Genomic DNA, 18,650 nt, shown 5'->3' on the forward strand with positions numbered 1-18,650 from the left:
GTGTTTTAATAAAAGACTTTATTCTGGATTTTATTCATGACAATGAAGCTCCAACCTGCTCCGTCGCTGTCGCGCTACTTACAACAGGTCATTGCACAAATGCTAAAATTGGTTGTGGTATAAACTTTGGTGCCACTGTGTAATTCTTTTCATACATTTCACAGAAAAACAAAACAAAAAAAGAATCATTTGGAAATAAAAGATGCCTTGCTCATTATCGTGACATCAGACAGACTTATGGCTTTTACAGGACATATGCATTCTCTTCGTTTGTTGCCCTGTGGAAGTACGCGCCGATCTTTTAATACATTATGGCATTTAAATTATTTCCCTTTTTGGGAGACTATAAATGATATCTTTGCTTGAAAACCCCTGAAAAGATGAGATCTGTACATTACCACAACCTTGTTTTTTTACAGGTGCATATAAAATGCTGCTTTTAGGCGAGTTCTGTGGATGGAGTCCATGATGCACCAGGCAGGCACAGAAGGAAACGCCACTTCGTGTCAGTTTTTTTTGTCGATGAGGTGGGATGTCGGGACGTCCGGCGACACTCGGTGAATCAGAGAGACGAGCCAAGTTCGCAATCACATTCCGGCCGTAACGTCCCATAGTCCGCACTGTTTCCGTGGTGACGTTTACAACGTTATTATATTGCCGTCCTCTCTCATGTTCTCCTGACTGCTACAGGTCGGATTTCCGTTGTGATTGGTCATCACCAGGGACCTCTCCAGCGAGGCCGCCACGCTGTTGGGCATGGAGACGCTCTGACTGAGCGGCCGAGCGCCGGCGGGGTTGTGCAGTCTGTTGCTCGGCGAGTCCCTGTCAAGGTTCGTGTTATTGCTGTTGGCCAGCCGGTGCGATTCGTAGGGCATCAGGCAGTCGTTCTCCAGGATGATGTCGCCGTCGTCGTCCTCCTCATTGCTGTCGCCCTCGGCGATGCTGTTGCTGTCGTGGCAACGGATCACAAGGAGAGGGAGAAATGGTCATTTTAAAATTTCAGCGGTGCTACATTTGTGTTTGGAGGCTCACCTCCTGTTTGACTTTTCGTTTAACGTTGTGTTCCCTTTCTGGCTGAAGAAGACGGTGCTTCTCCCCTTCCTTACACGCGCTGAATGACGAACGTCGCCGCTAGTTCCTGCGTTTGCTCGACTCATAACTCGTTTTTTCTTCAGCTTTTCATCTAAATGACTTCTTCTACCTTCTCCGAGCAGTGAGCGGCTCTAGAAAGGCTGCGACTATGTTTTTTTGGCGATATCTCGTGAAATATTTACGCAGGATCTTTCTGACTTTTGCATTTCGCACAGATGACCGCTTATAATTGCATTTTCAGTCGCATGCTGTGACAACTGATTTTTAAATGAACATGTGTGAGGTCTTCTATGTCATAGGAGCCACTGAGCAATCCGACTTTAATGAAAAAGAATTTCTGCCAGCTGATGTGAATTTCGGTATCATTTGGGGTAAAGAGCCACATAGATTGAGTTATACTAAAATCAAATACATTGTCTATTTCATGTTTCATCTGTTTATGTATTCAATTGTTTTACTTTCTCAGAATATTGGGCCTTACACTTGGCCAAACACTTCCAGTTAAGATTTGCCCCGGGCCCCAGCAGACCTCTGCATGCCCGTGACAGAAGTCAAACTCAGCTTCATTGTCAAATTCTCAGTATGTACTGGACATAAAGAGGAATGGAGGAGACGTTTCTCACAATACCACGGTGACATGAAATGATCAAAATAAAATCATGAGAATGAGAGTGCAAATTAACAGTAAATGGCACTGTTACATGAAACTATGAAGTATAAAGTGCACGCAGATACAAACTGATATTTGACGAGCAGCAGTTTAGTGCAAAACGTCTATAAGTAGTACCATAATGGTATAGAGCGTGATAGCAGCGTGAAGGTTTTCTCAGGCCAGCTCAGGCCCTGCTCCGCCAGCCCAGCTCTGACTTCCCTTTTACACTCAACCACACTGGCGTTCACCACGATCCGCATTCGGTTTCCGCCGTGAACCTTTTCATCCGACGTTGTTTCCAAGTCTCTCAGTTGCATTGGTTCGCCCCGGTGCACACGCCACGGTCAATGAGCCGTGCTAACTGGGAAGCTAGGAGGCTAGCTGCTCGGCAGACACGCCGTATATTGCGTGGGATGGGAAGCGGCGCATCGGTCTCTTGTCTAACCTGGCGGTGATGGGGTTGCTCTGGGAGGCGGGGCTCGGAGAGTCATGTGACGGCGCCGAGCCCGTGGATCCGGCTGAGCCCACGGAGCTGGAGTTCCCCACTGAGTTTTTGCTGCCACGATGCACCACGTTGTTCCTCTGGTTGGCGGGTTTCACCGTCACAATGAGGTTGTGGCTGTTGGCTACCATCATGTCCGTCACCTGAGGGGGGAGATGGACGGGCAGGAGGTTGAATCGCAGCCGATCGGATTTACAACAGATTTCCCACCGAAGCGGTTTCGGAGATGCGCTTACCTGATCCAAGGATTTCCCCGCCACGTCAATGCCGTTGACCTCCAGAATCTCATCGTTGACCCCGAGCAGCCCGGTGCTCTCTGCCAGCCCGCCGCGCACCAGGCGAGATATAAACACCCCCGGGACCTGTTCGCCGCCGGGGAGGAGAAAATTAAATCCGATGCTTTCTGATACATTTTGTTGGGCGTTAGTGAGGAGGCTGCTGGTGTACATCTATGTTTAGCAGCAACACCTGCACAGGTCTCCCAGTGTGAAGACTCACACCTGTGAGACATCCATCACCCTATTAAAGGAGATCTGAAGGTGGAGCCGTGCACTGAATGAAGATGACAAAACATCACACTGAAGACATCGGGCTTCTCCTCTGCAAGGGCTCCAGTATTTCCACAGAGCTGATTTGAGAGGTCAAAAACAAATGTGGAAGCCTTTTCGAGGTTCTATCTTTTTTGCAGATTTCCGCTGACTCGGTTGACTTTCTGACCATCTCCAGCCGAGAGGACGACTGCGGACAGCAGAGCGGCAGTGCGGGCCCAGAAGGAGGAAGGGTTTCACTGCGCCAGGCTTGTTTGCTCACTCGGAGTTTTGTTTAAACATGTCGCTCATGCGTTTTTTTTTTCCCCCTCTCAGCTTGACGGAAACCGACACCATGATTAAGTTTGTAATTTTATTCATAAAGAGGAATCCCCTCCGCATGTGAGAGCATGTTATCGAGAAACACCTTGATTTAGGGGTAGGATTGGTCCCGTGTTCGAGCTCGAAACTCAGTCCTGCATGTATATAAAATTAAATTTCCCCATTGAATGAGTTGAAACGCTATTAAATCCTGCTTTTGTGATGTGTTTAAGTGAGAAAAATGTACTCTATGGATAACAAATACTGTATGAAAAAAAACACCTAATAAAAGAGGGTGTAAAGAAATAAAGTGGTTTTATAAAGATCGGACAAAGATGCCGGTGGCTGTGGAGGAGATGGGAGTTTTTTATAGATGCTCTATCCTTACCTCACTGGCTACACACTTAATGCTACAATGTGCTGCTAAATGTAACGTGCACACTTTTCTACACTTTCCTGTACATGTACTTTATGTCTAAACTCCATTCATGAACGGAGCGAGCGCCGCTCCTCTTCTTCGAAACCATCAAACTGTCCCCGACTGGCTTTGAACGGCTCTCCTGACGCCTTGTTCCCGCCATCCGTCGCACCAAATCCCCGTAAATGTCTCCTGCTTTCTCACGGACGATGCTCTTTGTCACCGTATCTCAGCGACAATAACTTCAACGTGTCCATGGCACGCACATCTCGTTCGTGTTTTTCCACGATTTTCTTTGGGCTACTTGGCGGCAGGCGGTCTGTAAAAGACACTTTGCACACACACCGGCAGCCACTGGGTGTCAAACCCTCCTTCCACTCGCTCCTAACTCAGATCTTGGCACATATCACAAAACATCCACCGAGCGACGGCTCAAACCTCAAAAACTCCTAAATTGATACGCTCATGCATCATATTTCCACTGGATTCTGTTCCTCGTGCAATGCTCCCTGAATTAGTGCTCTCTTAGTGAAGTTTGCAGACATCTAATGGTCACACTCACCTTCTCCACACCCTGCGGAGTCACCCTCACACTGACACCGTCGCGGATGTAGAAGCCCAGCGGCTTGTTGGTGCCGTGCTTGTGGAGGCGAACACGCCGGTGCGTTTCGGGCAGGATGTCCACGTCGATGATTGAGGAGATCTGCCTGAAGTTCTGCGGGAGGCCGATCATCAGGCCCAGCTTGTTCTTGGAGTGGGTGGAGCCCGAGCCGGTGGTACGGAGGCCGGAGAGGCCCAGGCCTTTTTTACGCCTCTGGAGGGAGTTGGTAGCGAAAACCACGGGTTCATCCTCTGAAAGGAGACCAGAGCACAGCAGACCCAGCCATCAATAATCCACGCTTTATGGAATTGTAGTACAGACGGTAACACCTCAATGGTTTGGAAGAAGGTTGGACGTCTGTTTGACCTCATGACAGGCTTTCTCTGTGGTTCGGACAGTAGATGTCAACGTTCCCCGGTTACTCCGACATGAAACTAGTTCTAAATGATCCCAGATTTGAAGTAAAAATACCATTTGATTCAGTTAAATATGATAGTTGAGGCAGTGACTCGGAGCACGGAGCATCATTTTACAAAGATGAACCAAGAGTTGGTACTTCTTTGGGCTTCCGACTCCCGTTCACATAGTTAAAACCATTGCTGAGGAAGTGTCATTTTGTTTAAAAGAAATATCAAAAAAGCAGAGCATCGGGGGCAACTGAAGGGGTTCAGTGTTCGCTCGAGGACGCTTTGGCATGAAGACAGGAGGGATTGAACCGTCAACTTTTCAATTGGAGGGACGCTCCACAATCTGAGCCACAGCTGTATGATTATGATCAACATGTTCACGGATTCTTTTTAGTGACTGTATGCTAAATTTATCAAGTCATACTGATTCTGAATGAGAAAAACGTCATTATCCTCCTTTATTTTGAGACAGGAGCAGGTAAGAGAACGGAATATTCTAGAAATCCATGGTGTATATATTGTAAATGTGTAGATTTAGAACCCCGAGAGCCCCGTTGATACTAGGAGGTCAGGTTCTCCATCTGCCTGTCAGCCTATAATACACTATTTGACCAATGACGAAAACAAATATACAACACTTTGACTTCAACAGGAGCTTGGGGGAACCTCCACCTCTTCCACGCCGCAGTGGGAGACCTGGGGGTGGGAGTTAGCGGCCAACGTTTATTTCTGCAACCTAGCAGAAGTTGCTAATCATTTTCTCTTCGTTGTTTTTCCTCATATGACCGTAACAAACCCGGGTCCAAAAATACTACACTCCGGGATCGGATTTGCTCAGCGTTCAACCGCACCCTCATTCAACTTTCTGTTTCTCTCATAAGCTCCTTCCTTGTCTATCTGTCCCCCGTGGAACTGAAATCCAAGTTACAAAAATATTAACTGTATTTTTGCGAGAGCACGCTTAAAGAAAACTCATGGCCGTTGTTTATCTTGCAATGTCACAGGAGACTCGTGCTGATCTGGGGGGTAAGATAATGTTAAAAATCGCAGACGTCATTAATTCAATCTACCTGGTGCGTTTTATTCGGCGAAACGGAAGAAGATTTCGTTTGTCCTGAAATCACAACCGAGTTCAAGAGTTCAGTTCCAGCCGGGGTTTTAAATTTTTCATTCAGCGTGTCTATCACGGCTGCTATCAGACGTGGTCGGCGCCCAACACGGGGAAAAACCCAAATAGGACCCGGCAGTTATGATAACAACTGACCCTGTTAATTTTGAAACAGTGTAAAGACACACACTGATGCAAGAAACAAATGTAATTGATGTCAACTTTTAAAACAGAACTCCTCCCACCCCGTCTATTTCTTTTAATTTATTGCCGCGCTGCAGGTCAAAGCCATCTCCGAATGATAATTAGAAAATAAATAAAACTCAATGAAGACCGACAAAGATCAATATCATGCATACATTGACAACAGTCCCTGGGCTCTCACCGTTATTTTTTATTTCATGAATATTAAAAGTTATTATTGTAGCGTACCAGCTATTAGATCCAAAGAGTTTATTCGTCAAATGTACAGTCTGAAAACTCTTAAAATTCTGTATTTTCTGTCCACATTTGGATTCCTGTGCAAATGCAATCCGACTTGACGGCACTCAGGCCCACGCCAAAGGCTGAGAGGGTCTGTCAGCCTCTGCCTGTTTTTAGATTTTCCCCCAAAAATCCTGCAAAGCCGGTCCTGAAAGTGGATGACCACTGTTGTTGTGTCGGGGCCAACAATTAGACCGAAACAAGTGGATTAAAACAAAAGGGGATTGGAAAAAGCACCTGGGTGTTTTTCGCGCCTCTCGTAGATCTGGAGGAGAAGCTGCTGAAATGAGGTTCTGCGCCGACACTGGATTATGTCACGCTTGTTTTAATTTACTGATGAAGATTAGTCCATCGGGTCTACTCTGAAGAGCCATTTGTGGTCTGGTAATTCAAGGCTGTGCAAGGATATGGGACTGTGGCCAGTCGGCATTTAGACCCCCGGTTCCAGTACATTAGATATTTGGTCCATTTGCGTGATCACATTGTGCATGGGACTGCTTGATGACCAGCGTCAAGACTTTTTACAGCCAAATCACAATTGCCTCCAAACGATTACGGTTTCGAATCTTCGACAAATTGCTGTAAAGGAAATGACTGATGATTTTGTATGATAACCACCTTTCCTGTGGAGGACTAACAGATCTTTTACTGTGGAACCTCAATTGGATACTGTGCTACAGGCTAGCATCACTACCCGGTAGCAGCAGGGAGCTGCTGAAAAGTGAGGGTGGTTTCCGATCTTGGACAGCGGGATTCATGACAGTGGTGATGTTTACGGTGTTGTCTCGCCGACATCCTCGTGATTGCTCGTCTGCCTGTCTCACACGCTCCCTTCACACATTTAGAAATGATCAGCTAGAGCTTACAAGAAAGACAATCGATCTGGACTTGTATGCTCCGTCCCGTATACTCACACCCAACACACCCTTTTTTCCGCAATCCTCCTGATGGATCTGCATATTTTGGGAAAGGGAGTTTCCATTTTCTAATTCTGAGCCCTGCAAAATGAGCTTTAGGTTGTATCTTATGCAGTCCGTACTATTTCTGGGCGCATACACGGAATTGAACGCGGTTGGTTACCAGCAATGTCCTTTCATGTATTTTAAATTAAAACGATATGACATGTTCTCCACATGTCTGCGAGGGGTTCGAGGGTACAACTCCTATAAATTAATTCACAGGCCAAATAACTAAAAGTTAATAAAAAAAAGACATTGAAGAGAAATAACGATTTGGTCAATCACAACATTTTTTTTTTTTTAAATAACTGATCAGAGAGCTTGTTTATACCTGCATGCTAAATGTTATTCTAATGAAATCAATTCCACAAGACACTGTATAAAGAATTTATTTCTACAGCTCATTAAAACCAAAGCAATTGAGAATAAAAAGGCAGTTTCTTTCAAAGAGATGATCACGTTCTCTGTCTTTTATCTCTCTGTCTCTCACCAGCCCTGCCAACCATCTGCTCGTCTCCGCTATAACTAAGATAGCAGTGCTTGCCAGCTTAAGTGTAGCTCAATATCAAAGGATTGGAGAAGATTTCTTTAAGCCAACTGTGGAGGATCAGGATTGATGGTTGAGACACTGAAGAAGATTAAAAAAAACTGATTTAATCTCAATCTAGTCCGGCACCAGATGATTCCCTTTTGAATCCAGGCACTGGATTAGCAGTAGCTCTATTTAACTCACGGCCATTAGGGCCAACATCTGAGAGCACGGTGAGCAGACAGTGATGAAAATGCTTGGATCGGATGTTTAAAGCAGGGCGACGGACTGGAAGTTCAAGACAGCAGGCAACTTTCTTCTGTAGGACAGCTCAGTTGCGCAAGGTCCGGAACACATTTCTGAACTTACACTCCAGTCTGGATACTGCACTAGCGTAGCTGTATGTTTCCATGTTTCTGCACACATCTTCCTTCTCTTCTCGTCATTTGTAGCGTAAGCTTCTTTGAGCGATATTGCTAAGTGTCGAACAGGGCTCCAAAATCGTCTCTAAGCTCAGTGGATGTTGAAGGTGCAGAACCTTCTGCTGAGAGGTCTACATTTGGACCAGTTTCATCAGTGTTCACATGGACAGTGTGATTGGATGTAGCTGTCAGGAGGACATCAATATGTCTACATTCATGTTAGAATCCAGCTTCTCAATCACTGCATAGATTCCTGCTACGGTGCTACGTGTAGGTTACACGCAGGAGAAGTTAAGCTAACAGACCGATCCGGAGTGGCCTGGCCGTTACCTGAGGGGGCAGTCAGGGTAGACCAGTTGAGAACTGCCGAGTAAAGAAAATGAATGCTTATGCAACTGGTCCCCCCGGCTGCTCCCAACGGCCTGCTTAGCTGCCTCGCTTTGCAGCCCTGCCGCCTTTGGTGTGTGAGAGTGTGTGTGAATGGATGAATGCAATCCAGTGTAAAGTGCTTTGAAGGTGATGAAAGCACCATATAAATGAAGGCCATTTCCCTGGATAAACACTCCTCACTTATTTTTCACTGAAGCAGTTTCAGCGGCATCGATTCTGACATTCTACTCTTATTTTGAGGGGAACAATGGTAGCATTTAAGTCTGAATGTTATTTTGAAATTGTATATTCTACAAGTACATCAACAATGATAGTGGCTCTGGTTGTAAAAATAACCGTTGTTAAAATCTTAAAACCTTGCGGATACACAGACGTCACGGTGAGCCGGTCCAAACCAGGAAATGTTTAATTATTGAGGCCCCAGTGAAGGTTACGCATGTATCTGCTAAAGTTAGGGGTCGATGCAATCCATAATGAATGGAAGTCAGTATGAAGTCCTGAAAAAGGGATTTCTTATGTCTGGATGTGTCGTCTGAAAGGACGGTCCAAAAGCCCTGGAGGCACCTACACTGCTAAACTCATGAAACAGCAATTTCCTAAAATCTGATTCATATTATAATGCAATCTAAGTAATACAATATTGTTCAACTGGTATGCTCTCAAATATTTGCCGTAATTATAGTGGGCTTATGACCTCATGAAAGCAAACCCAGACAACGAACTGCAGGGATTTGGAGACGGCAATGTAGAGTTTAGCCATGGAATCGAGATATTTCAGGGCTTCTTTTTGCTGTCGTGAAAGCGGAACGATTATCAAAGTCCTATATGCAGGCTGCGATTGATTTAAAATAGGCTTCTTAACCAAAAACAAATGCTGCTGATCGGTAGACAATATTGAAACTGGCAAACAAAAACACACGGACCACAACTAAGGAACCAACAAAGGGTAGAACATGAAAACAGATCTGAAATACAGCCTCTGCTGAATGCACGACACAGGGCAGGGATACAGCCTGTATGGCTGATCGGAGGCCCGACTCACCGGCAGGGGACGAAAATGAACAGGCAGTGAGTGAAACGACCTGGAGGGCATGGATCATAAATTCATTCATTCATTCATTCGGTTAAGTTCATTAGGTACGGTCATTCAAGGTTTTGGACTGCCGAGGGAACCGGGAGAACCCCGAGGAACGTGGAGAACGCGCTGCCTGATTCATTATTTACAAATCCATAATAAGAAAAGGGCATCAACACAAAAAGGAAGCCATCTACAGACCTGCAAATTTTTGCATCTGACGGTGACATCAGTGGAAGCGCTACACTGTCGATACGACAACAATCTCACGGTGAGATGATGTGAGAGAATACAATAATAGTTCTTTAAAAATCAAGTAAATATGTACAAAATAGAGATTGCCGGATTGGCACTGAGGTATATGTGGCTCTGCCGGCAGACACACTGGATCCCGGCTCGGGCACGTACCTTGATCATTTGTGTTTATAGTGAAAATCCAATTAGGTCAAATTGTATGTGCCATTGTGGATTCCTGTAATTCTATCTTTCGGGATAATAATCAAAGGGCTCGGGAGCGGGAGAAGTGAACACCTCTGATCTGTTGGCTTTGTTGGCAATGCTACAATGGAAAGTGTGGCAAAAGTTATAGATAGAGTCCATGGATGGGGCTAAATGCTGAAAGCTATCGGGTGCTGCGACGAGGAGACAGATGTGTTTCATCGCATTAGATTGTATATTTAAACACCCAAGTCTGCCGATGGTTATTTTCAATGGCGCGGAATTCTATCTGAGCTTCATAAAATGAATTAATCATGGCCAAACAATTTGAAAGTAAACATGATGAGTGGTTGGGCTCCGCTTATTGATAAGAAGATTTATTCTTCCAATGCAGACACCAGATATGAAAACAACCACACACAGACACGCGCTTTTTATTTCTAAAATCACACGTTAGCCCGCTGGAAATGTATGATTTGAGACATAGGACCTCTTGATTTTACACTCCTTTCCTTGTGCATACATATCTTACTATGGGCCTCGATCCAAAACAATAAAATCACCACCGGCCAATGGAAACTCAAGTTGCGATCGAAATTAAGTTCTAAAATAAACTATAATTTATCACAGCGTTAATATTTCAATCACTTGTTTACCCTCCGGCACAAGGATTCCCCTTTTCTGTGGGACTAAACGCGTCATGTCATTAATTGATTTAATAATTAACAGCAGCAGAACGACGGCAATCAACCTTGAAAGATCTACAAATGAGTCGCCGATATGTGTGCATATAGATGTGGTCCATATCTGTTCAATGTGTGTGTGTGTGTGGGTGTGTGTGTCATCTTCTTCTGCCATAAAGTGTGTGTGTCTAATAGTGACCTCACTCCGTAGTGCCCACCATCTGGAGCCCCGGGGGGCCGCCATATGGCCGCACCCGGAGCAGCTCTGCAGCGGGCCGGTGTGTGACGGGCAAGCAGACAGGGCATGGCGTGAAACAAAGAGCACCATGCTGAGAGGGCTGCCTTTTAAAAACCTGGCTACCTACTTAGAGCAAAAAAAAAAGAAAAATGAATAAAATACAGATTTTAATTAAGCCTCTTTATGTGTGAAAAACGCATTGTTGAGAAAAGCGCTTCGACTCTGACCTCAAAAAACATCGGGTGTTGTAATTGTGTCACAGGCCTTGTGCTCTATCCCAAAAATGAAATTCGGTGTGACAGCAGAGGGAGGGCTGGATTTATTTTAAGTGTGGACGCATTAACAACTAAGCGATGGTCGTTGTTTGTGTGGCTCTAACAAGCTGAGAAAAACTGCAAAACACAGTTTTATTTGAGTCCGGATCTGACTCAGGTACCGACAGACATGTTTATTTATCTCCATTTTGCACGAAGTGTCTCTCCGAACCAATTACAAATAAGGAATTGTGCCGCCGAGCTTTGGATCAAGTCAAAAGGTCTTATGTAGTAACGCAGCTCTGATATTCTTACGCTGACGTCACAATGCCGACTGGGATCCAGATTCTTTTGCGTAAAAGTCCAGTCTCCCGTGCTCACACAGTGTCAGACATTGAGGCGAGACAAAATGTGATTTCTTTGGATGTTATCGTGTTTGGAAATCAAGATTTGCCGTTCCACGTTTAGAATAAATCGTCTCATTCTCTCATCGACATGATCTTCAACCGTGATGCAACTTCGCTTGGTTTTTAAACACCTAATACTTTCAATCCTTTCCAGCGATTCAAAACCATAAATATCCATCGCATTTGAATTGTTCATACGCATAAACATCTCGCTCCCACTTGGCCCGAAGAATCGAAACCACTTCTAGGCTTCTGTCCATGTGCTGTAACCTCTTCTTGCCCTCGATTGCCGAATGTGGTGACTACAGACGCACATGCAAACACACACACACACACACACACACATGCCCTCTGTATCGCACTTCTATTGCACGCACAATTAACATGAATTGCGGTGGCTCTGCAACAAGTCTCGGAATATCGGTTCCTTCCAGTAAGCTGTTTTCGCCCCATTTGACAGTTCGCCTTCGTGTCAGATGAAACCGAAGCCAAGTGTGGGCAGAGTTTCTCTCTCTTGCTCTCTCTCTGCTTCTGCCACCCCTCAGTGTCACTGCTGGCGTGTAAATATTTCATATGTCCTCCCCCTCATCATGCGGCGCACCGATATTTTCAAACAAACTGTGGGATCCACCATCCCTTGCCATGATTTGAGCGGGGCGGTGGCGGGAGAGTGACGGGAGACGGAACTGTCAAACTGCGCGTATTGATTTGTGTGTACCTCACTTGAGATTTGTCGTTTCTGAGGTGCCTCGTGGTGAGGCATCCATTCCCTTTCTGCCTTGCCCTCATGTTTTTCCATATATTTCTCCATTAGCTGTCTTTCAAATCTCTCCCATTCCATATTTACACCCATACTCTTTTGGCCGTGAAAAAGCTTTTCTTATTTCTCTATCATAAAACTCTATATCTTCCTCCCCGCCTCTAAATTGGCTTGCCTGCAGAGGGCATACAACAACAAATTGATTGTAATTTCCCGTCAGCACAAAGGTGTCAGGGGGTGCAATTGCAGCGGCAAAGAAGAATTGACTTGGTCTTCCTCAATTGAGTTCAAAATTCTAGCGTTAACATTAGCAACAGGGCAAATAATGTTGTGTGCGCCAAGAGGGTAGACCCACGTTCAGTCAGACAAAAGGAACGTGACACGGAACAAGCTAACAGTGGAATGTGTTTTGTACTGAGATAGAAAAAAAAAAATCAGAAAAAGCGCGGGGGGCAGTGATGGATAAAGTATAGGACAAAGCAACAACTTCACAGGGTAACGACTCCAAATTCCAAAATAAAAACCCATAACGTGTTGAAACTGGACCAAGACCTCAGATGAACAAAACCTGGGCAAAACATCACAGATTTTGCTCCAAATGCAATAAATGGGGTATGATTTATAAACCTCTTGGGCATTAAAATGGTATAAAAGTTTAATCTTGAACAGATAATATGAACCAAAAATGACAGCACGGATGAAAGCGCTTAGAATAGCCTTACCTCCGCTCCTCCTGCAGTAAACCGGCCACAGGTTGTCGGCTCAGCTAGCCCGCTTCCAAACGCTCGTAAAGGCCTAAAAGCGGTGCTTTGCTTCATGCTGCCATTGTAAGCTGCTTTTTCCTTATTATTTGCCGCACACTGCCATTCACTTAAGAAAAGTGTCCTTTTCGGATAAATGGAGCTGATTGAGTAATGGCGGCGTTATGGTGGCGTGCAGAAGGTGACCGCTGACCTTGCAAATGAAACATCAGCACCTCATCATTTCAATATATTCGACACTCGTATGAAACGCAGATATGAGACTCATTAGAAGTATTGCTGTTGTCCTTCAGGACTGTTGCCATGACTACCGCTTTAGTAAATTACAATTTAGATTGGTTTCCTGCAACCAGCGAAGTCTGGATGCACACAAACATAATTCACATATTAGACTTGGGACCCCCCCCATGTAATCCTTTCAGGCCTTTTTACATTGAGCAAATCAAACACGCACACACTCTCACACACACACACACAGACATGCGCGCGCGCGCAGACACACACGTACACACACTTGACACAAAGTAATGGCAGCGAGCTGATATGATTGATGAAGTCTTTTAGAGTAAGATAATCCCACTCAGTGGCTAATGGCTTACAACACCAGATGGGCTACTATCACGCTCTCTTTCAACCTCTCTCAATCTCTCTCTCGTCCTGCCCTCTCTCAAGTGCGCATGCACACACACACGCACACACACACACGAACACACATTAAAATATGGGGGGTTGAGAGAATAGGAGGCAGAAAGCCTTGACTTTGAGACAGAGTTTAAGGATGTTCTGTAGGATTTACTTGTTTCAGAACATATTTCTGATTAACGTATGTTACACAAAATGTATTTGCATAGGTGAGGTGAAAAGAGTAGGTGACTTACTTCCCTAAAATTAGTAGTACATTAAGATATTCCTGCTATTGCTTTTTGATGCACGAGCAAGTAGGACAGCAAAAGCCACGGAGGAGGCCGGGGAAAATGGTTTATCTTTCCAGCCCTGCGTTTGAACTCAAGGCGACTGAATAATTCTGAAGCTCTGCTTGGATGGAGACGGGCAGAAATCTCTGCAAGGCGCTTCGACTGTTTCAATATAGGTGATAACGAGAGTGCGGCTCCAGCCAGTCACCGCATATAACTGCAGGATCAAGCATTCTTGATTTGGTTAACTACAAAAAAGACGTCATGGGTTTTTTTCTAAAGGCAAAGACAGAGTGTACCGTGGAAAACCGGAGGAAAAAAAAAAAACAAGAGTGAATAGTGAATTTAAATGGATATTTGTCACGTTGAAAAAAATGAATAAATAAATACCAGTACAAAATGACAGAAAAGAAATCCAATGAAATACTGTGATTAGTTGTACAAATACTAAAAGGAACACCATAACCATGCAACTGCCTTGCTTCGTGCAGAGGCCTGGGTTGCTTGGCTGAATTCTGCACGAGCAGGAGCTAAACAAGCCCTCTGACAGGAACCTCACACCGCCGAATGATATATCGGAGGATGCGGAGAAATACGAGGTGATTTAAATGAGGCATGATCTCAAACCCCTGCTTGGGAACAGCTTTAGATTTTGGCAAGAACGGGGAGGAAAGGGAAGCCTGATTCTGCCACAATACACAATACGTGATGGAACACCTGAAGGCATATTTTAATGCCATTTTTGGAGAATTATGACAGTCCTGCTGTGGAATCATGCATTTGAAAATATACTGCTCAAAAAAATAAAGGGAACACTTGAACAACACAATGTAACTCCAAGTCAATCACACTTCTGTGAAATCATAGTGTCCACTCAGGAAGCAACACAGATTCATTTTGACTTGTTTTAAGGACATTACATCAAAGTTGGATCAGCCTGGAGTGTGTTTTTACACTTTAATTTTGATGTGATTCCTAATCCATACCTCCATGGGTTGATAAAATTGATTTCCATTGATCATATTTGTGTGATTTTGTTGTCAGCACATTCAACTGCGTAAAGAGCAAAGTATTTCATAAGAATATTTCATTCATTTAGATCTAGGATGTGTTTTTTAAGTGTTCCCTTTATTTTTTTGAGCAGTGTACATACTGAATGTATATTTCAACCCTGATGAAAATGCTGGGGTCGGCCATCCAGTGGTGAGTTGCCACGATGTCACGTAAACAAGCCCAGATGCCTTTTCAGAGCTTTAGAGTTTGGTTCGTCCACGAGGCAAATGTCTAGAAAATTTCCCAAACTTTCAATATTGTCGGAAGTTTCTGAATCACGTGGATGCGGGGTCTAAGAAGGGATTATAACCCCGGGCGGGTGAATGGATTTCTAGTTGGCTAACTCAGTCTGATCCTTGCTAATCGTGCAGCACGATGGAGATTTCCCCCATTAGCTGCAAGATTAGCGGTACCCGTTTATATCACATCATTATTCCGAGTGAAATATATGTTGACAAAAGAGTGGTTGGTAAACTCCAGAAACAGCTCTGTCCTGGCTGGGGGGATCGATGGCCTTTCCAAGCTGGACAAGAGACCCTGAAGGCATCATTTGGTTGTCTTGCCCATATTCCATTCACGGCGCTCCCCTTCTCCTTTCTTCGTCCAGATCACTAAGTTAATCTTATTAGGCTAGCAGCTGTCTGTGATTCATAACAACAATAGCAGAGCGCTAAACAGCGGATTAGCACGTCATGAATTATGCAAGGAACACCAGAAACACAGGCCTGCCCAAAGACTTGACAAGGCATCAGTGTACAGAAAGGAATCACTTTCACAGAATCCACGAGGGGCTGAAAAAGTGCTGGACAGATGTAAACACAGCAGGATGGAGTAGTTTGCTACTTCACTGTCAGACCAGACGAAACAACATCTTTGAAAATCTGCTGCAGGGCTTGATTGTACTTTGTCAACACAACAATAAATAATTTATAAATATCTGGATCAAGCAGTGTGATAATGAAGTAGTTCTTCCAAGTAGGAGAGATTTCTCGGCTCCTTCCTCTCAGCTGCTGTTTGGCTACTCTTAACACCAACTTTGCACCCGATACAATTCATTTCATTCATACATTCACTCACTCACTCACACTTCTGCTCATCCATACACTCGGCCGTGTTTCTGATATGAGCAGCTGTTGTCTGCTACTGGCTTCCATTTTTTTGCTCAATAATGTTTATTTATGTATCTCTTTATTGTCTATATTTTCCAATCCTTTGCATGGTGCTGTTTTGATAACTTTGAGTATTTATAACTTAAGTACCTCTGCTGCACTGTCCACTTTCTGCTGTGCTCCACTTTGGGACAATTAAAAGCGCATTCCAGCCATTCACACGCTATTTATGGAAAGCTTTTTTTTCCACATTTTTTAGACTTTAAATTCATACATTCATTCATTCATTAAGTGTACGGCTTATCTTGCACACAGTGTTGCAGGGACGGTAGCGCTAACTACTGTCACACTGCTTTTTTAATATCTTCAAAATATGCATCTTTTCTCCTCAACAATGTCAATTACACCGACTAATCTTCAGATATCTTTGTGACTCAGGAGATGCACTGCGTGATGGTGCATTCTTGAATTTGAAAATATCGATATCGGTCCTCCAACCCTGTGACTCAGATCGGAAATCATTATTCACAAGCGCCATGTGTATTTCTGCACACAGCTTGCTGTATCCTTTTTTTTTTAATTGATTCACATTAAAAGGGTGGAGCAGCTGCAAATGTGCAATATAGTCCCTGCAGCCTATTTCCTGCTAAACTTTTGGAACTTAAACTTAAAAAGAAGAAAGAATAATCTCCAGGGAAAGGGGAAAAAAATTTTTCTACCTTCATATAGTTTTTGACAAACCAGTGGGAGGCAAGTTGCTTCCTGGATGTGAAATAAGTAACAAGGCGACAAAGCGAAGGCACATCTAGCCATGACTAAATTAAATCCTGATGTGATACAAATTCACGGTCACAGCCAATGCGCGACCCATTATGTTAATTTAGAGACGAACATTTTGCATCAAATTCTCAACTCGAGCCCTGAGAGCGCTGTGTGGTCCTTATAAGAAATCCAAACAAGAGCTGAGTTTAATTGCTAAACTCATGCAGATTGTCTCATGACTATACAATCACAATCAGGATGGCAAACACAGCCAGAGTGTGTGTGTTGCTGCCAAGCGTTTGTGGATCATAGATAAAAAACACAATTTCACGATATCCCTATTTTCTGATGACCGATAAAAGATGGAAACATTGAAAGGAGAGTTCATTTCCGAATAAGTTTACTCCCAAATCTCCTCAACGTGCTCATCGGCTCAGCGCAGACACAGCCAGATATGGAGGTTATGTGAAGCTAGCCTGAGTCCCACTAGCATCACAAATGTGATGCAGTGTGAGCTCCTGTAACTGCAATGAGACTTCCAGATGTTTACTATTTATACATTCAAACCAGAATTCTATGCGGTTCCGATCGGAAGCTGAAAACTTGTGGACGCGACGTTGCAGCTCCCATAAATTACACTTGTTTTTAACTCTCAAAGCCCACATTGAAATTAGATACTTATCTTTATCCTCATGTAGATGTATCGTTTTGGAACAACTACCTTGTTCCGCGATCTCAGTCCTTTTTTCTTGTACGTGACAGAATATGTTGCGGCTGATCCTACGGATCCGTATCGAGGCTGATCTGTGCATATTTGAAGGGATCAGTGTCGGCTAAAATAGAGCAGATATAAATCTGATCCGTTCATGAGGTTTGCTGTGCAGCTCCGCTTTTTACCTCAACCAGTAATTCTGCTGCAGAGACATACAAGGACAGAATGTAAAAATGTAGATTTGAGGCAAGAGCTTTCTGCAAAAGCACAATCTTGAGCAGGGTTGTGACCTGCAGGGATGATGGGAATGATCAGAAGCAAAATGCGGCGTAAAGTAGAATCTCCTAAATTTAAAACTGGCCCCTACAAAGTGAGAAGTTTTATTAGAGTACTGCGTGTAATATCTTGAGAGCTTAATGATGTTTTTTTTCCCTCAAATAGAGCAATCACTCTTTAGTTAATAAGATAAACCTAATTATACAGTCACAATCACCGGTGAAAATGGATCATTTTAACACATTATAAATAAAAATAATGAATAAAACTCATTACACAGGAATGAAAACTCGAACCAAATCTTACCAGTATTAAAGGTAGAGCCTTTTTGATAGCGGTGTCATTTAGTAACTTGACTTTTAATTAAAGAAAAAACATTAGCTGGATTTTTCTAAATAATCCAATTACTGTTCATGTAATCCTGTGTCTTGATCAGCAGAGAAATTTCCAGGGTTAATGAAGAAGGTATCAACTAGCCTATGTTATATGGAAAATAAATCCAGAGATTTAACACCCCGTGAAGTGATGGATTTGTGTTCCACATGACTTTGCCTGCAGAGGCAACTGAAATGGAGTAGATTGACATTAGCCGAGCAAATAGTCATCCTCGGCTCATTTTAGATTTCCACGGGGCATTAACATCGACCGCGGCGGGCTGGACCTGCAGCTAACTGGAGAGAGAGAAAAGGTGACGAGCTAATCACCGGAAACACACGATGGAAAAAGCTTTGTATGCGTTTTTGAAAATGTTTTGAAACTATACGAAGTCCTTAAAATGTTCTCTGCCTACAGCGATT

At 43.9% G+C, this 18,650-nt stretch overlaps 1 protein-coding gene across 1 annotated transcript in view; it reads right to left on the reverse strand.

The window, feature by feature from the left end:
• The window catches only part of pard6a (par-6 family cell polarity regulator alpha), a 24,646-nt gene continuing 5,996 nt past the window's right edge, over positions 1-18,650 (reverse strand). The window contains exons 3-6 of the mRNA XM_086163319.1: positions 4,075-4,364; positions 2,483-2,608; positions 2,190-2,389; positions 1-948 (exon numbers count right to left, since the gene is read on the reverse strand). Coding sequence (XP_086019445.1) covers positions 639-948; positions 2,190-2,389; positions 2,483-2,608; positions 4,075-4,364 — 926 coding nt within the window. The 3' untranslated portion in view covers positions 1-638. The remainder of the gene's footprint in view (positions 949-2,189; positions 2,390-2,482; positions 2,609-4,074; positions 4,365-18,650) is intronic.

This window comes from Fistularia commersonii, chromosome 17 (genome assembly GCF_037954325.1).
Source record: "Fistularia commersonii isolate RoL2024-O1a breed Wild chromosome 17, RoL_Fcom_v1.0, whole genome shotgun sequence".
Taxonomy (NCBI): Eukaryota; Metazoa; Chordata; class Actinopteri; order Syngnathiformes; family Fistulariidae; genus Fistularia; species Fistularia commersonii.